The sequence below is a fragment of the Polypterus senegalus genome, chromosome 13 (genome assembly GCF_016835505.1).
Source record: "Polypterus senegalus isolate Bchr_013 chromosome 13, ASM1683550v1, whole genome shotgun sequence".
NCBI classification, from domain to species: domain Eukaryota; kingdom Metazoa; phylum Chordata; class Cladistia; order Polypteriformes; family Polypteridae; genus Polypterus; species Polypterus senegalus.
In genome coordinates, this window is record NC_053166.1 from 135313150 (window position 1) to 135333836 (window position 20687).

The window sequence follows — 20687 nt, forward strand, 5'->3', positions numbered from 1 at the left end:
TTTTTTCACTGTTAAAACCATGTGGTTTTTTTCTTCTTTACTGTTCAAGTAAACTGTTTTGTGAGCTTTACTTCATCCATCTGTTTTATTTCTTCTTTTCGAACCCGATGCAGAGGTTGCTACAATATGTATGTGTAAATATATATATATGTGTGTGTGTGTGTAAATTAGCTCTTGCAATATGAACCTGTTTCTTATAAGAGTGAAGGGTGTTTTCTCTCCTAGTGTTTAACAAAGCCCATGTTGATTTTCTATTTAGTATATGTAAATTTATTACAAAATATAGTATATTTGTATTGTTTTTGTTGATTACTCTTTGGAAAGCACCTTGAGTTGCATGTAAATGTATGATAAGGTGCTCTTTAAATAAAGATATCATTATTATCATTATGGCAGAGTTAAAGATGCTAAGATTTGCATTGGGTGTGTTGAGGATGGATGAGATTAGAAACGAGTATATTAGATGGTCAGCTCAGGTTGGCAGAGAGGTGAGATTGTGTTGCTTTGGACATGTGCAGATGAGAGATGCTGGGTCTATTGGGAAAAGGATGCTTAGGATGGAGCTGCCAGGGAAGAGGAAAAGAGGAAGGCCTACGAGAAGGTTTATGGATGTGGTGAGAGATGACATGCAGGTGATGGGTGTGATAGAACAAGATGAAGAGGACAGAAAGATATGGAAGAAGATGATCCACTGTCACAACCTCTAACAGGAGCAGCCGAAAAAAGAAGATGATTATTATTATTTACATTGGTTGCAAATATTTTAAGTGATGATAATTAAATATGGAACTCCGCAGGGTCCTGTTTCTCTTATTAATCTGCATTGTCTCTCAGTAAGAAATCGGGGTGTAGATGAATAATATTTTGTTGTAGCCTTGCACCTTTCATTGAAATTGCAGTGGGTTTAGAAACTCCTTAGATATTCTTTAGGACATAAAAATATGTTTACTTATAGTCACATTGTTTAAACAGCAATTAATTAGTAATGCCGCCAAACTCTCTGATGACATATGAGTACATATTTTGAGAAAACCCTGTGATCTGTTAAATCCAAATTCATTGTGTGTCTACAGCCTCTGAAATCTTAGCACTGTGCTTATTGGTTTTGGTCGAGCAAAATGCCTGCGTGCAATAAATGTGTGTCTGCAAACATGAAATGCCAGCAGTACATCAAAAACTGGACATTTTTAAAAACATTCTAATTGATTTTTACTGTAGTGTTGATAGATAGATAGATAGATAGATAGATAGATAGATAGATAGATAGATAGATAGATAGATAGATAGATAGATAGATAGATAGATAGATAGATAGATAAATAGATAGATAGATAGTTTTCTTTCTTTCTTTCTTTCTTTCTCTTTGTCCCCAGGAGATAATTTGACTTTTTACATAAGTTCCTTAAATAAAAAACATACATACATACTTAAATTAATAAATAAATAGATATGCACACATACTTTGATCTGAACAAAGAAAAAAAAAACAAAAAACGTCTGTCCTGGCAGTCCCAGCCCCAGTGATGCATTATGCAGATGTATTGCTGTTGGTATGAAGGAGCCCATGTCTCATTTCTGGACACACTTCTGCTGAATAATTTATTGGCGTAAAAACCTCAGTGTTGGTGTGTCAGAGAGAGGATGTGCAGCATTGTTCATAACGGCACTCAGTTTGGTTTGGTTAAACATCAAACATGAAGAATTTTAAACAGCAGGCTAACAATTAAATTTGGGTTTAATGTGAACATTTTTTATCTTTTATAATTTTCATCAATGTGGATTTCTGACAAGTGTGTAATTTTTATGTCTTTGACAATGTTAACTAGAACATTAAAAAATGTGTTCACTTCATTCTTCTCACTTTGAGTTAATTTGACCATTATTTTTTGTTTTTTTGGCTTATATTAGATATCAAGCATTTTGACCTTTTCATAAGCTTATACTTTTCTGTCTGTTTCGGGCATTTGAATTTTAATAAGCAGACAAGTAAATATGTAATCATTTTTCAGTTTTCACCATGCAGTTTTTCATTTGAAGCAATATATTGAGCATCCAGAATTTTTAATAAGTTAACCTAAGTGTGAGTCAGTGTTTTCAGAATTCTTATTTTAATTTGATTTGAGTGTCTTTTTTTTCATTGCCCATAAACACCCACATGTCTGGGGCAAAGTGGTTAGTGCTGGTGCCTTACAGCTTGTTTTGTCGCGGTAGGGTGATGAGGTGACCCTTTTTCCCTCTTATAGTCTTCATTTTGTAGCCCCTAACAGAAGTGAAGTTATAAAAAGGCCATGTTAAAGTAATGTGTTTTCAGCAGTGTTTTAAAGTGCTCTACTGTATCAGCCTGGCGAATTCCTATTGGCAGGCTATTCGATTTTAGGTGCATAGCAGCAGAAGGCCGCCTCACCACTTCTTTTAAGTTTTGTTCTTGGAATTCTAAGGAGACACTCATTTGAAGATCTAAGGTTACGATTTGGAATATAAGGTGTCAGACATTCCGATATATAAGATGGAGCGAGATTATTTAAGGCTTTATAAACCATAAGCAGAATTTTAAAGTCAATCCTTAATGACACAGGTAACCAGTGTAGTGACATTTAAACTAGAGAAATGTGTTCGGATTTTCTTTTCCTAGTTAGGAAATGAGCAAATGAGGTGAAAAACATCCATGGAATAAAGAAAAAAAAAGAAAAGCTCACGTTACCCGTGTCACATAATCCATGTGTTAGAGATTCAGTCATATGCAGGACTCTTGACCAACAAATGAACGGAAGAGGCGAGTCTTCACTTTAAAAAGTCGATGCAATGACGCTTCATTCTTGTGTTTATGATGTGCGCTGATTATTCCAGAAGTAACTGTTTAACAATATTTTAGCAAAAAAAGCATGCATTTTGCATTTTTTCTGCATATAGCTGGATTACTTGACATGGGGATTATGCAACATTTTTTTGTTCTTTTATCCCTGAACATTTTTAAATGTTTGTCATTGTGTAGCATTAGCACCTATTTTCTTCTATTATGTCATAAATTTTTTTCTGTCCATTCTGTATGAAAACATGAGATTATTTTTTTTTCTCAACCATCGCTACAAACTACATGAAATAAGTAAAAATATTACAAATTTCATTTTGGGTGACATATACCTTTATAAAAACTCTGAAACTGTTCCCATTGAGTGCAGAATACTGCCACTGTGATGAGACGTGCTAGGGGTCAGCAGTGATGCGCACAGTTTTAAATAAAAATGATGAGGCTCAGGCTCTGTGGGAATGTGTGTGTGTTCGTGCGGCCCTGAGATTTTTAATGGGAAGATTGGGGCTAATCAAGCTTTCATGTAAGAATGCAGTTGGTTCCAATTCCCTCATTGACTCTCCACTGAACATCATTAGGACACCACAGCCATGGAGGCATAAAACATAGCCTAAGCAGGACAAGAAGGAGACTGAAAAAGGAAGTTAAGCTAATCGAGAGAGGCTGATGAGGAAAAGCAGACAACAGAACCACTGAGGAGAAAGTGCAGGTGCTGAATGTAAGTGAAGAAAAAATTGGGGAAACCCCATGAAGGAGCGGAGTAAGAGGCACACCAGGGCTAGACTGACGGAGCGATCATGCACACCTAGGGAACATGCAGACCCCAAACAGAGGCAATGGGAAGATGGAGTCAGGCTCAGACCATCTCAGTGGAAGCCAGGCCAGGATGTGGAGTTAGAAAGGGTCCACTTTAACGGGTGTCTCTGCCCCACTGTGTATACCCAGGATGAGCGGGACAGATGGTAGTGAGAGTGAGAGAGGGGCACTATGAAGGAGACACGTCAATTCTGATGGATTTTATCCTTGGGTTTTTATTACTTCTATTTATTGGATTTTAACTACATCACAGAGCAATGGGATTATTTATCATGGCTTATGTATTTATTAGAAGACCGCACTACACTTTTTGGAACATTTTCTTATTGATAAAAGCACTCTGGCATTTTGCACTGTCGCAGTAGGGGGCAGTAGTGCTCCCTTGAACCCTCAGGTACCACACCAAACACCTGGTAAAAGTGCTACAATAATTATATTTATTATAATAATGTGCACCAAGCACCCTCCACTCCACTATATTCATCAATCACAATAATAAATCAGTAACAATCACAATCCACCACTCCCAGACGCGTTGCCCTCCTACCACCCAGCTCAGCTCGTTGTCTGGGAGTTCCCAGAGTCCTTTTATTCCCCCTGACCCGGAAGTCTTTCTGCCCAACAGTTCCACAAGTCTTTATTCCTTCCGGGTCAGGGTAAACAGTACTTTTCTTCACCCCGGAAGCCCGTCGCTCTTCCTGTGACGAACTTCCGGGTCATGGTGCCCAAATGAGTCCATTGGCCTCAGCGACTCCCAGTGGCCCCCAAGGTATCCAGCATGGCTGTGTATAAAAACTACATAGTCCATGAGGCCCTGCTGGAATTCGGGGCCCGTATATGCTCTCGGGAGAGCTCCTCCAAGCGGCCAGGGGGTGAGGACCGGAGTAAAATGCCGGCAATCCACCACAGCACCTACTCTTGACTGAATGTGTCATCATTGCACAGCTCTTGTTGTCTACAGTTGTTGTTGTAATACAGTTGTTGTCTACAGTTCAGGGTGCAAGTTGTGTCAGGCTGCTGGAGCAGATCACAGCCATTGATATGTGAAGTAATAAGCTAGTTATTGTGAAGGTTTGACAGGCACCAAGGCCACACCCGGGCAGTGAGGAGCAGGACAAACCCTACAGGCAATGGAGAATTTCTGCTCCATGGATCTGAATTCTGACGTAACTTGTCTGATTCAGGTCAGTTGCAAAGGATAAACACTTCATGTTGAACGTGGGGTGGCCCTGGATCAGCATCGTCAAACTCAGATCACGGAGGGCTGAAGTGACTGGGGCTTTTCACTTTCTTAATTATTAACCATTACTATTGCTACTGCTGGAACATGCTTGTTTTACTTTATTAACTTGCTTATTTATGATTTACAACTCCTGAATGCCCACCTTTTTCTCCTCAAACAGCGGCCAAGCAACATTGCGTTTTGTGTTGTCCTTGTATGCTGCGCCATTACTATCAAGACAAATTCCTAGCACACATTAGTGTCCCTGGCCAATAAAGTGAATACTGATTCTGAGTCTGATGAGATGCAAAGCGAGCCACCAATAAACCAATTTCTTAATCTAACGTAAAACTATTGAATTTATTTAATTTTGTGACTTTTTGCTGATGTTGTTCTACCACACTAGACATTTCTCTAATGGTTTATTTTCATTTTCTGAGAGCAACATTAAAATCTTTTGTGGACTAGAGCATGCCAATATGTATCGGGCCTTTAGTTCTTTCTTTTCAAAATTTTCTTACAATCGATAATGTGGGGTGGCACGGTGGCGCAGTGGGTAGCGCTGCTGTCTCGCAGTTAGGGGACCCGGGTTTGCTTCCCGGGTCCTCCCTGCGTGGAGTTTGCATGTTCTCCCCGTGTCTGCATGGGTTTCCTCCCACAGTCCAAAAACATGCAGGTTACGTGCATTGGCGATTCTAAATTGTCCCTAGTGTGTGCTTGGTGTGTGTGTGCGCGCCCTGCAGTGGGATAGCACCCTGCCCGGGGTTTGTTTCCTGCCTTGCGCCCTGTGTTGGCTGGGATTGACTCCAGCACACCCCCGTGACCCTGTAGTTAGGATATAGCGGGTTGGATAATGGATGGATAGATGAATAGATAATGTGTGATGGACACGGGGGTGTAAATGGGATCAAGTTAGCTGGCATCTATTGGCTTTAATTTGCATCTCATTATTATTTAGCTGCTGGTTAAGGAAAAAAAAGAAATGATTAATGATTCTAAATGTTATAAAGCAAATCAATTAACATAAAGGCAAGCGAAGCATGTTCCATTAACAGCAGCCATTTGTTACTAATTAGGAAAGTGTCCAGAATGAAAACCTGCAGCCACTGCAGCCCACCAAAATGACTGACGTTGACATAGTCACCCTGGAGGAAGGGAGTCCCTAAATGTGCTGAGAGGGTGCTAGAGGAGCACTCACTGGTTAAGGCCGGGGAGGGTGGGGGGTTAGTGAATGGAGGGGGCACATAAGGGGCACAGGTAAGGGTTTCGTTTTACGACATTGTCAGGAACAAACTGCTTGTGCTTAAGGATGCCTGGAGGGTCACTGCGCCAAGGTTATTTTTAGTTTCCTTTTTAATTAGCTTTTTTTTCTGTTTTAATCACAAAGACTCACTTTTGTTTCTATTTTAGTTAGGGCAAACAAAAAAAAAACTTGAAATTGAGGTTAAACCCTGCCTTTCCAAGCTACGATTCTGCCTGCGGTGAGAAATGAACACCCACACTGATGACATCTAATGCTCCAAATAAATTAACTTATAAACTAATGACTCATGCTTAATCTTAGTAAAACATAAACTGATATTGATTTTGTTAATTGTATTTCAATTTCCTTATGTTGGTGCTATTTATTACAGTTCATTTTTCGTGTTTGTCAAGTTACTTTTATTTGCAGAATTAGAGTTTTCATAGTTTCTGTTTTCTTTACCAACGGTATCTCTGCAGTGCACACATACGAGAATCTCCAAATGGGCATTTTGGGCACCAGTCGGAGGGCGGCCTCAAGAAAATTAAACTAATTGAGCCTCGGACGCTGTGTAGTGTGGTGTGGTGGTAAGGATTTAGGACCCCCTGAACGGGTAAAAATGAGCTGTGAACATGGATAACACAAATGCATTTGAAGTAGGGTTACCATACGCCCGGGTTTCCCCAGAAATGTCCTCTTTATAGGCACTTATCTGAGCATGCAGGCATATCGGACAAAACTAACAGTTTGTCCACGCTTGTCACACTGTGGCCCATCATTCCCCACCAGTTTACTCCTTTGTTTTCAAGTAATAAAGTATCTATCTATCTATCTATCTATCTATCTATCTATCTATCTATCTATCTATCTATCTATCTATCTATCTATCTATCTATCTATCTATCATATTATTCTCAACAAGTATCGGATGAACCCGCAACGGTTGCAGCACACATTACTGGAGTAATTACAAGCACTCACCACCCTGCTCTTATATGGAGAAACCACACCTGCAGTCTTTAACGATTGTATGTCCTCTTTTTCTGGCCCGAGAAATATGGTAACTTTAATCTGAAGTAGCTCCCTTCACAGCCATAGAGAGTAAACTGACTAACTTAGACTTTCATGATTTTATTAATAAATGTGTGATGAGAAAAGCAAACCAGAAGGTCGAATGACTGGTTCCTCACCTTATAGGGTTGCAGTGGGGTGTAGTGGTTAATGCTTAGGACTTCAGAATGTGAGATTGTGGGTTCAAATCCCACTGCTGACACACTATGGCCATGAGCAAGTCACTTCACCTGCTGGTGCTCCAATTGGAAAATGAAAAGAAATATAACCAAGTGCATCTCTGATGTTGTAAGGGCCCTTGGGTAAAGATCTCAGCAAAATAAGTAAAGGTAATTATTATTTTGAAAGTCTTCTCTAGTTATGTTTTCAAAACTGTTTAGAGTTTGTGTTTTGGCCTATATTGGTTGGTTGAATTGAAGCAGAGATCATTTTGATGGATGTAATGTTATTGTTTGTTGCTCTTCAGGGCTGGTCAGGTACACCTCATGGCTGTTTAGAGCCCGGCCCAACAACTGCAGTACTGTACGAGGGGCAGTCAGAAAGCTAGCGGGAGAGGGAGAGATCAGATTACGCACACATTGTTGTGGAGGGGAGCACAGAATGTCTATAGACCAGTTACAACAGGTCTGGATTGGTTTTCGGCACTTAGTATTGTTTTAATTACTGTTTGAGTTAGATGTCATTCGGCGAGCAACGTGCTAACATCATTTAATGTGCAAACTGGGGAAATCAGCTTCAGACACGCTAGTGGCAAAGTGTTGCGCTCCCCTCCACAACAATGTGTGCATAATCTGATCTCTCACTCACAATTCTGGGAACATTTTGACTGCCCCTCGTATATGGCGCCTCAGCCAGTGCTGCATTATTTCTTTGGCTTTAAGTGGGACAGTTTCTTTATGATCAAACATGTGGATATGGTTTATAGGGAGGCAGCCCAACAATGATCATATTATTTGCCAATGCAGAGCATTTTATCACCAGGTTATACTTTATTTGAGTTTATTATTGACTGCAAAGCATATATAGGCCTTTGTATTATCCACAATTGCCAGCTCATCATGTAAAGCACACTAATCCCAATGCAAATTATTGCTGTGTAAATTATGTAGCGCATGCCGTCTACTCAGCTAGCGCAATGAAGTTATTAAATTAGGCTTGATGTCCTATAAATACAAATAAACATCAGCGTTTGGATGAATAACGCACTTCAGTTTGTATGTAGGCTGGTTCTGGCTGGAGACAGGGGTTTGGGGAAGGAAGACCACCATCTTTTTAAGTCCATGGCCTTGTGGTCACTGACTGCATTCCTAAGCCTGGGTGTTATCAGCATGAATTTTATGATATGGAGCAGTACTAGGGTGTTGTACTGTGTTAGCCAAGAAGTTAAGCAAAATGACATCTTTTATTGGCTAACTAGAATTATTATAATATGCAAGCTTTTGAGGCAACTCAGGCCCTAATCTTAAAAACAATACCCCATAACCTAACCCTAATATTAAAATTAGTATCCAAAGCCCTAAGGTTAAGAAAATAAGGAGAGGAAAAAGACATCAACTCAAAACTAAATTTTTCAACAGATTTTAATATGAAGAGACCTGAATATGGAAATAGTCTAATCCAATTAGTGGCAATGGCCTGTGCATTTCTGGGCATCCATGTGGGCCAAAAATGGATGGCTCAAATTTGGACCAATCTGAAGAAGGGGCCTGAGTTGCCTTGAAAGCTTGCATATTTTAATCTTTCTAGTTACCCAATAAAAGTTGTCATTTTGCTTAACTTCTCGTGAGGTGGTGCAAAAATGTTTTAAGTGCTCCTTTCCTGCTCCCTTAGCCATCATGTTTTGATTCGTTATAGTTTTAAGAATAAGCTCAACTTAGGTATAGAAGGTGGGAGAGGGGTGGGATGGAGTGCTTTATTGATTTTTTGCATTTGTGGACTTATGCCCCTATACTACCTCCTACATGATAGAAGGGAAAAAGAGGGGTCAGAGGGAAGAACGCTATCACTTTCTATCAATGTGCCCCAACTGTCACCTTATTGCTTCAAAAAATCCTGAGCCAAAACTTATGAAGTTTTAAAACGAAAAAATCTGTGAAAACATGACCTAATATCAAGGGTCTTCAGCTCTGGTCTGGTTTTCATTCTAACAGTTTTCATTATCAGTATCTACTGTATTTGCTGCTAACTCTTTTGCCTTCATTTTAATTAACTATTTTAGACTCAGACCCCTTAATTATTTCTTTTTTCCTTAATTACCGGCCAAACAATAATGAGATACATAGTGAGATACATTGTCCATCATACAATATCTGAAAATAAAGAAAGGTAAAGGTCTCTTGTATCAAGGTGGCAGACCTGTACTTTTTAATAGCCTGTTTGAGTCGGTTGCTGTAGAGGAATGTGGGGCATTTTGGTTTGTGTCTCCTAGAAAAAACTTTTCTTTGTCTGCCTTGCTGGAGAGTTGAGAGCAATGTGATCTTCTAACTGACACTTGCTGTTCTACTGGACAACCTTGAGAACTCAGTGTAACAACACACCCCATGTGGCATCTATCCCCTTTTATATTTTGTTAATAGTTCATTTAAAAAATAACTACCAATAATTACCAAATGAGTGAGAAAATCTCATTATTTTAGAAACTCGGGCCAGTTTTGCCCTATACCCGACCCTCCCAGACCTTGGTGCAACATACTGGCTAATCCCCCTTCATAAGATCAGGTCATTAGGCATTCCAGACTGCTATGGACTGACATATGGAGCAGTCGTAATTTCTACTCTTTAAAGCTGATCTCAGAGAGATGCAGAAGATGCAGGTACCTCCACAGTATGATGCAGTCTGGTGGTCTCAGGACTTTATGATAGACATAGACACTAGGGAAAAGTAGAAATGCTTTGCAGATAGTCAGCTCACCTCTAGGCTTATATATTTTATTATTTATGTTTTAACCTCACTCTTGCTATCCTCTGTCTGCTGTTTAAATGAATATATTCTTTATCTGACAGCTTGACTCAAAGGTTTTATTTGGTTTTGAGGGCTGGCATTGGATGAAGCCATGCCCACCACTTTCCTGTATTCATGTTCGTTTCAGAAACAAAATGTATGCAAAGAAAACATACATCCTTGCAAGACAGATTGAAGTCAAACTGAAGCATTCTGGGTAGAGTGTTTTGTACAGTGCCAAACTGGAGCTTATGAACATCTGGGCTTCACTTTTATGGAAATATGCTTGTTCATCCCATGCCACCTAAGTGTGTAATATTTTAAGAACAAGAGCAGGCCTCTCCAAAGAAGAGGATTTTTATCTGATTTTAATAATCTCATTTCATTCCATTAGCTTCATCAGTAATAATCACAAAAGGAGACAATTTGATTGAGGAGCTGCCGAGAACTTCATTTCACATGCAATTATCATTTTACACTCTAAGCCCCGGCCATAAAAATAATCACATGCAGGCACACCAGGATCCTTTCGCTTAGAAGTATAGCTGGCAGATGTCTAATGAAAGCTGAACCATGTGGTGCTGAAAAGCTACAGCTGGCTTGTATGCCGTTCCTGAAATGTCTCCAGGAGAATGAGCTCTGGGGATTGTCTGCATTTAGGTGTTTCATGAGCAAGTTCATCAACCTACATCACTTGGACCTTTCCTGCTGTGTGGTGTCCTGATTGTAACTAGAAGTGCATTAACCTCTTTGTGGAATTTCATTCTAAATAATTTCTCTTTTTACTCTGTAGTTCCATCTGGGGCACCAGAGAATGTGACTGCTGAAGCGGTGAGCTCAACCCGAATATTAGTTACATGGGGACCAGTTCCTGAACAAGAACAGAACGGAAACATCCTGGGATATAAGGTAAACCTCAAGTGACTCTGCAAATCACTGCAACCTGTCCTGTAGTCCATCCATATTTTAGCAGTTTAAATATCAGAAATGTATGTAGGCAGTACAATAGGGCCTGTTAAAGCCCATTGTGGCACTTCTTGTGTAATTTTGAGCTATACAAAATTAAATTGTATTGTATTGTAATAGTGCAGACAACAGCACTGCTGCTTCATGGCTTCTGGAACCTGGATTCTAATCCTAATCCAGTCGTTGTCTATGTAGAAATTCCTCCCATGTTTGTGTAGATTTACTCCAGGTGCTCACATCCAAAAGATGGATTGGTATATGTGTATGGGTGAGAGGATATTACTGTGCCCGGCAATTAATGGACTACCATGAGCTGATCCAAGGCAGGACCCTTCCTGAGACTGCCAGAAGCCATGCCCTCAGGGTAATGGATTTAAGCAGAGGAGCGTGTTTCTGAAGTCCTGCTATTTAAGAGCTCAATCATCTCTCTCTCACTCACTTGTTCAATCGCTCACTTGCTCACTCGTTCGCTCACACCCTCTTTATAGGAAAGCTCCACCCCTTCTGAGAGCTTCTCTTCTCTCTCTCTCTCTCTCTCCCTCTTCCCTGGGTTTTCATCCAGAAACACCAAGGCTTACTTGACCTGCCTGCTGGTGGGATGTCCCTCTTTGGATGATGGAGGCCCACACTCGCACACACACATTTACCTACAGACTTGAATGCAATGTCGTTATTATCCAAATCACATGTTTGAAGATGGAAGAAGGAAGCAAGTATAGTAAGCAATTTACTTTGTGACATCTTTGTCTGTAGTCTGCCAGTATCACAGGCCCACACTACCAACTCAAAATACAACTGATACAAAGTTTAGAAAGCCAGAAATAAGCTTCTTTTAAATAAAGCAACCTGTAGCTTCTAAAATGGTGTGGAAATGCATTAATGGCACATTTCCTATTCTGGCATTAAAGCATTACTGCTCATTCCAGTAGAGTCAGCAGGAAAGTGACAATAAAATCATTCTCTGCTGTAATGAAAAGTGGACAATTGCATCTTTGATTCATAGAATAAAAAAGTATTGCTGATGCAGCACAATGATATTGAATCCTTTGTTGCATCAAGTGGGTAGACTTGTGCTTTTTAATAGCCTGTTTGAGTCAGTTGCAGTAGAAGAATTTGGGGCATTATGGGCTATGTCCCTTGTAATAAATTTACTTTAGTGTGTTACTGACTGGAGCGAGACAGCAAACAGATAAAGAAGCATTAGCCTAAAATGATATATCATTAATTGAGTCAAGCACAATTTTATGTATTGTCTTCACCTTTATGTGGAAAAAGTTATATTGTCTAAGTTCCTGTGGACAATCTCTACATGTTGAGTACCTCATAATGACTAACTTGGAGAGTCAAAAGAACTATTTATAAATTACAGCCTTCCAGACTCTAGCCCCAGTTGTTAGCTGCTGCGTCACTCTGCCTATTAGCTGAGCACACTGACTTCTCCAAGACAAAATAAGAAAGTGTTTAACGGGTCCTTTAGTCAGTGAAGAACATCTGCCTCAAGAAAGAATATGCTGGACACTAAATATTAGAAAGGACAGTCATCTTTTGCCATGTATTTATTCATTACTTTACCCTGCTGTTTTAGATATTGGTAGCTTTTGCAATATTTTAGCAGGCTTAGAATAGCAGGTTACAAATATGCCAACTTAAAGCTCTGCTGATCTGCTGCCATTTCTCTTTTAGCAACAACATGGTGCCTATAGTATGAAGAATAGGAGGTGGGAGAGAGCTTGGAATACACTGTGCGGAGCAGCTTTCACTGATTTTAGATTTAAAAGTATCTATCTATCTATCTATCTATCTATCTATCTATCTATCTATCTATCTATCTATCTATCTATCTATCTATCTATCTATCTATCTATCATGTGGCATGTCATGAGGGTGATTCAATAATAATATGATAAAACATGTACTTTAGAAGCCAATTGTACTTACAACGTGTTAAAACTGGTATAGATAAAATCTTGAAAACTGATTTGTCAGCTAGCCTGGGGGAATACAGGTGGGCTGCAAGGAAAGACAATAACAGGTCAGCATAGCCTAGAATGGCACGGTGGTGTAAAATTGATGACTTTTAAAGTGTTAACAGGTTTGAGAAGGCAGTTAATGATTTAATTACCTATGTATCCTTTCTTTCTTGTGTGCCCAAAGCTACATTTGTGCATCCTTTGAAACTGGAGAAAGTGAGTGACAGTACATCAACCGTCCATGACCGGACTAAAATAGGAGTTGAGTCTACCTGACCAAGGAGTATGTCAAGTATGACAAGACTGCACTTAAATTAAGGGATAAGAGAAAGGCAAAATATCTCTGCTTCAGGCAGGGCAATACTCTCTCTGCTATTTTCCATCCTAAGGAGAGGCCATATCTTCTGCCCTGTGCAGACAACAGGCTGGAAACACAGACCAAGCCAGGCCAGAGACTAAGACAGAAAGACACCTGGTAATCTAAGCATACTGGATTCTTAATCTCCTTGGTGTTAACCCCGAGTGTGACTCAGGCTAGGAATTCTATGCTAGAATGGTTAATCACGAGTCAGGCTCGGGCTGATGTTTAATGATGCATTTTACAGTGTTAACCCTGAACAACTCTTGGGAAAAGTATTCTGGAGCCATCTAGTGGGCAAAATAACAACATGCTGCAAAAAAGCATGAATACTTCTATGCTGTCTGCTGCTTTATGGTAACTCATTAATGTTCATGAGTGAGAGTGAGCCTCGAACGAAAACACAAAGACAAATGAGAAGATATAAAGGTAGTTTAAGAATAAACTGAAGCATTGCTAGGACTGAGTGATAATGATGGTGATGTGAATCGGTCATCATATGTTGACACGGAAAGTGAAACTGACGCATGAAATGGCTCTATCTATCTATCTATCTATCTATCTATCTATCTATCTATCTATCTATCTATCCTTTTTGTGAAATAAACCTTTTATTTTATGAAGATCCTGCATTTGCCGTTATACCTAGCCAGGGTTTAATAATAATAATAATTCATTACATTTATATATCGCTTTTCCCGGTACTCGATATGCTTTTCACAGTGAGTGGGGAGCCATTTCAATCACTACTAATGTGCAGCGTCTACCTGGATGATGTGACAGCAGCCATTCTGCTTCAGTACTCTCACCACACTTTTTGCTGATAGATGGTGAAGAAATATTTAGCCAATTAGAGACAGGGCATGATTAGGGGGTCAGAATGACCAAGGCGTAGTGGACAATTTAGCCAGGACATCAGGATACACTCCATGGTAATAGTAATTGTAAATCCCCCACAATTGGGTATTGTAGAGGTGATTTTGAATCTCTTTAGTACTATAAAACCCACGTTCATAATACCTTTTTCTCCTGTTTTCCTCTTAAAACCAGTAACAACAGCCAGAACTCTTCTTCCATCAGCAGTCTCATTGTGCAAAGGTATTTTCTGCTGAATAATCATGTAAACAATTCACTTTCTTTACCATGAAATTGTTAAATTTGCGAAACTGACGAAACCCTGCCACCTACTGACTATGAAAATATGAATGCGGCAGTCAAATGGGCTACCACAAGTATAACAGCATTTATACTGACAGCGCGTGTGCTTTGTGTTGTGGTCTGTGCACAGGCTTTACATAGTAAGTGTAAATAGGGCTTAGGACTGCTCATGAGTCAGGTATCCCCAATCTCACAGTGAAAATGTGGCGGTGGCAGCATTACATTATGGAAATGCTTTTCAGCAGTTGGGACTGACAATCTGTTAGAAAGGATGAAAAGACAAAGGTTGCACAATACTGACACCTTCTGGAGGAAAACCTGCTCCCCTCTGCCAGAACGCTTAACCTGGGGAGGAAATTTCTGTTTCAACAGGACAATGACCCAAAGTGGCTTTGAACAAAGAAAATGGACGTTCTTGAGTAGACTAGTGGCAGTTCTTGTCTTAACCCCATTCATCATCTATAGCAAGACCTAAAAGTTACTGTCTACTGCCACTCACCAAATCAACTGACATGAACTGAACAAATTTACACAGGCGGGAATGGACAAATCTTACTTTACAAATTGATAGAAAATTATTCAAAAAGAGTATTTGCTATAAAAGCTGCTAGAGGGGGTTCAACCAAGTACTGAATGGGAGGAAGGGTGTATACTTGAAAACTGTCGACATTTTGGTTTTTAGAACATCATTTTTTTTTTTTTTTTTGTATTAGATAGAATATTTATTGGACCTTGGTACTTGTTCATTGCAGATTCTTTGATCTTTAAATACATAAATGTTTACTTCCCATACAGTTGTTTGTGTTTTGATTATACATAATGCTTTGTTCCTCAGTCTCAACTTATGTTGACAACTTATCACGGACAGCCAAGCCAATCTTGAAGAGACAGTTCACATTCTCTTTTTTTTTTTTTTTTTATTAATTTTATTACAATCCTTACAAAGCAATCAAGAACATCATTTTTAAAATTAATTTTCTTTCTTTTTTGGACAGCACTATGAAAAAGAGCATTTTATTTACAATTAAATAATGCCAGTCAAATTGATCAAAATCCCTGGTTATGACAATCGTGTAACGGAAACATGAATACTTTTTCAAGGCACTGTAAATCTATAATGGAGCTAAAGGCTGAGCTCTTTTTTTGTATGTGTTTACTACGCAGGTGCTCTACAAAGAAAAAGATCTTGGAGGGGATCCACTGACCCACATAGTGAAAGGAAACCTCACGCAGTCGGCCCTACTCAGAAATCTCCGTAAATATGTGGAGTATGAAATTCAAGTGCTAGCTTTCACGCGAATCGGCGATGGTGTGCCCAGCTCACCCTCTGTTCTTGAAAGGACCAAAGATGATGGTGAGTCTGTATTTGCATCTTCTTCAATTTTTTGCCTACTCTGTGTAACAAATCGGGGGTAAGTAACTCGGTCATAACAATACAAGTTATGGTAATGTCAGCTGAAATGCAGTACTTCTGCAGCATCATATCTGTCCCCATTCTTACCTTACCCACATCTCTCTTAACCGGTGGTACTACTCTACTGTTTATTTACACATCAAATGCCTGTTTTTTTATAATTAATCACAATATTCAAGCAAACTCTTGTGGCTTTCCTGAACTTGTCCGTGTTACTCTTATTCACTAACTTCAATAAACCTTACCCTCTGGTTTTTAAGACCCTATACATGTTTTTCTGACCACAAATCTGCCTCATCCTTAAATCAATGTTTTTTTTAATCCAACCATGTTCCAATTTTACCCAGTATAGCAAACAGGAACATAAAAAATGTAAGAATTTTGACAAAAGAGAGAAGTCCATTCAGTTCATCAAGCTCATTTGGTTAACTAATTGCTATGTTACTCCAAAATGTCATCCAGATTACATTTTAATTGTTGTAAAAGTTTCTTCTTCAACTACATAATTCGGTACTTTACGTACTTACTGCAACCCCCTTGTGTGAAAAAGTGATCCTTACTGCCATTTAAATTCTTGAATTCTCCTCCCCTTGATTTCTAGTGGCGCCCTTGAGTCTGCCGTTCACTCTTTAACTGAAATGACGCTGCTGGCTCAGTATTGTCAATGTGGTTTAGAATTCCAAAGACTCACAGTAGATCCTCACAGTCTTCTCTGCTCAAGACTAAGGAGGTTTAATGTTTTCAGCCTGTCAGAGTAGGGAATGCACTCAAGTCCCAGGATGCACTTGGTTGCTCTTCTTTGCGCACATTCTAGCGCTGTTACCCTGTTTTGTAGAACTTCTTTTCTCAGTAGCACAACATAGTAGGACCGTAACAGCCCTTGATTTATATTCCACAATTTTGATAAATGTAACTTAATATGTTATTTACATTTTTAATTTCTTCTACATATTAAATACACCAGTATTTCCCAATTTCCTAACCTTTCTGGTGTCACAACCCAGTGTATTCACAATCCAACATGAGTTTAGTGCATTTATCTGAGCAGGGAGAAATGGGGTGGTCCTCCTTGGGGAATCAAGTGCAATCAGCAAAGCAGGAGGTGTCCAGTGTATTCACAAGAGCGTCAGAGAGTTAGATGAATCAAGTGCGATCGTCAATGACTTTCCTCTTTGCTGCAAGCACGGTTATCACAGTTGGGGTTAGGAAAATCGTCCAGGATTGGCTGCTACCAGCTTGCCACGCTGCCACTGTGAATCAAGGACAATGGTTGAAGCATTGAGGAGGGGTGAGGTTTTGTCTGGGGGTTGGCCGCGTTCCACCTGCAATGATGTTATGGTCCATGGCCCACAGGTTGGGAAACTCATTATAAATAATGATGTTGTTGCAACATTAATTTCTAAACCCATTTCTGAGGTTCCCTTTTCTAGTTCAGTTCAGTTCATGTATTTATGTACCTTTTACCTGCCTGTAACACTTTGCTCTTGTCTGCTATAAGTCAAGTGCCACATCAAGCATCATACCATCTATACACCATATTGCAGTTGTGATGAATGGCCATGGCCCTTGCCTGGCTGGAAGGTTGATATACTAGGACAGGGGAAGCAGATGTGTACAGGACACTACCCACCCTGATCACTAGACGGCTGCCCCCATGAGTTGCTGTGGCTCCACGGATTCCCTCAGGGCTTCAGGAGACTTGGAGTTTAGAATAGCCCTGTTGGGTTCCATGGGGGCCACCAGGGGGAGCTGCAGAGCCCTACTTCAGACTTCCGCCACACCTGGGAGTGATTCCAAGGAACACTGATGAGCCACCTGGAGCAATCCCAGGAGCTGCATAAAAGGAGCCGCCTCACTCCATTTGGAGAGCCAGAGTCAGGAGGAAGGGGATGAAACTTGCCATAGGAGAAGGAGAAAGAGAAGGAGAAGGAGAAGGAGGAAAGAAAGAGAGCGAGTGCACAAGAGGAAGAAACAAAATAAAGAAAGGACTGAGTTCTATTGTACTTTGGTGGTTTGGAACTGTGCTGTGTTGTGGGGAGCAAGCAAAAAAGCAATTCCCATGTAAATAAATGTGTGCTGTGTGGCAAAATTGTGTCTGTGTCATGGTTTGGGCAGAAGGAGCGCCATCTGGTGGCCACAAAGTATACAGTGGCATGAAATAATGTTCCCCAGGATCATGGTGCAGCATACACAACAATACGGCACAAGTACAAGACAGGTAAAAAATTTAACTATACAATAGATAGATAGATAGATAGACATGAAAGGTATAGGTATATAATAGATAGATAGATGTGAAAGGCACTGTATATAATAGATAGACAGATGTGTAAGGCACTATAGATAATAGATATATAGATATAAAAGGCACTATATACAATAGATAGATAGATGTGAAAGGCACGATATATAATTGATAGATAGATAGAAATGAAAGGCACTATATATAATTGATAGATAGATAGATAGATAGATATTTCAATGTTTTCCTCAACTTTCACGAGTTTCCTATGTATACCAGAATTTACATCATTAATGCATTACAAAAAACAAAGGTCCAAGGACAGAACCTTGAGGATCTTCACTCATGACCTAACTCTATGCAGTGCCTTTATATCTGATGCTATTGTCTCCTAATTTTCAAATTCTTCTTCAGTGTAAAATTTTAATTATGTCACGAGCCACAGTTTCTAAATTCCCTTCAGCTACTTTCTTTTCCAGAATGAATCTTCCTTCAAAGCCCCCACTGCTGCCCTGTTTCGTTGGTCATTTGTTGATTATGCAGCCACTTCATTTCTGAATATAAAACCGCACTGGAATGAGAAAATCACATTGAAATAGCTTTTTTTTTCTTTCTTAAATTTTATTTCATTTATTTATTTGTTAATTTAAAAAAGTCCAGTGACTCATTTGTAAATGAGTACTAGAGTTCCTATATGTGGTAACAAACAAGTAATCAACAAGTAATCACACCCGGAAAACATCCTTAGATGTTTGTAGTGCAGAATGCAATAAAAAATTGACGAATAGATCTTGAAAAAAAATTGTTTCTTAAAACAAAGAAGTACACATTTCTATAAACACTTCCACATAGTCATAAGCAGCTGCTGATTGTGACCTCACCAGCTCATACAGCATAGAAAGTGCTCCCTTCTCTCACCTTCTGCCTGTCATTCTCTGTTTTTTGTCCCTTTTTTCCCTCTTTCCCTCCATTTGGCACTGCACTGAGACCACCACTTCTAAAGGGTCTTGGTTGGGCTGTTTTGGTCCACACTAGAGTGTGATTGGTGTGTTCATATCTACCTAAACAAGTTGGACAACTGGGGAAATTTATAATGATGCTCAAAATGAAATACATGTAAAGGTGCCATTAGTTTAACGGTAAATTGGACTAAAGAACGCAACTGAACCCAACCTCAGCTCTGAAATGTACAACCTCATAACTAAATGGCGGGGTGAAGCACAGGTCGTTCAACTCAAATGTAGCATTGCTGTGAAGTGAAAGTACTGACATAAACGGCTCATAGTTTGTCCTTGAGGTTAGTTCTTGGTGTGTCCTGCTCTTCATATTTTCCTTTACGCAGATTGATATTTTCTTTAGCTGTTATCTGCTTTACGGACTCCTTAATGCTATAGGCAATTGCAAAACACACACACATTTTGTAGACGGTGCAAATCAAATAACAGTTTTCGCAGTGCAATTTGGTAGCAGCTGCCTTTTATCTGATGTCTTTTAAAGGACTTCATTCCGTGTCTGAAGCTCTAGACACAGCCAGGTCAATTATTCTCTGGCATTTAGAATGGAATGCATTTATTTTTTTTTTCCCATTTTCTGTTTTCAACCTGCACCTCTGAAATTGCTGCTTATGGCTTCTGGTATTGCAGTCAGAGTTTGGAATTGAGTATTGATTTGGATTGACATAATCTATTTGATTTAAAGTTTCAGTGAAGCCCTCCGGAGTTCTTTCAGTCATTCTTGGCAATGACATTCCTTAAGCCACCTGTGACCCTCTGCTCAGTGTGTGATGCCGCGTCTGTGTTTGTCCACAGTATCAATCAATTAATCTATAGTGCCTTTCGCAGCCGACACTATCAGATTCCACTTAGTAGCTTAGGCAAGAATCCAATACAAAACAACACAAGATGACATCCGAGATTAGAAGAGTATTCAAATAAATAACAATAAGAGAAATGCTAAAACCCCAGTACAATATAAAACACAGCGACCAGAACAGGCTGACTGACACAGGAAAAAAGTCCAGCAACTTGGCACCACGTTTTCATACAAGTATCCCATGTTGGAATGCAGGATAAAATTTTCTGAGAATGAACCAAAAATGGGCATCCATGAAAGAGTAGCTAAACACAATAATTCAGCACCTTCTCTGTTGTTACAAAGTTCAGGGTTTTAGTATGGCGTCCAATTAAATCTTAGGGTATCTTATCTGTTTTCACTTTGTAAATTATATGAATTTATATCACCCATTTTTTACCTATGGGCGGAGTGGTTGGTCTGATGCTAGGTATCTGCACTAGCAATCGGAAGGTTGCCGGTTCAAATGCCATAAATGCCAAAAGGGACTCTGCTCTGTTTTGCCCTTGAGCAAGGCCCTTAACCTGCAATTGTTCCATCCTGGGTATGACGTTAATCTGCATCCAGCCCTGCATGTAGGCCCTCCAACCTGCAGGGAAAAACTTGGAGGTTGGTGGCAAAATTGG

The 20687-nt window shown here is 39.6% G+C and overlaps 1 protein-coding gene across 4 annotated transcripts in view; it reads left to right on the forward strand.

Moving 5' to 3' along the window:
- Positions 1 to 20687, forward strand: part of sdk1a (sidekick cell adhesion molecule 1a) — a 1556037-nt gene that overhangs the window by 1354104 nt on the left and 181246 nt on the right. For 3 of the 4 annotated variants that reach the window (XM_039774120.1, XM_039774121.1, XM_039774122.1), the window contains 2 exons: positions 10896 to 11011; positions 15719 to 15908. In XM_039774120.1, the coding sequence (XP_039630054.1) occupies positions 10896 to 11011; positions 15719 to 15908 (306 nt within the window). Of the gene's footprint in view, positions 1 to 10806; positions 10813 to 10895; positions 11012 to 15718; positions 15909 to 20687 lie in introns of those variants that run through there. The other variant, XM_039774123.1, reaches the window with a different exon arrangement.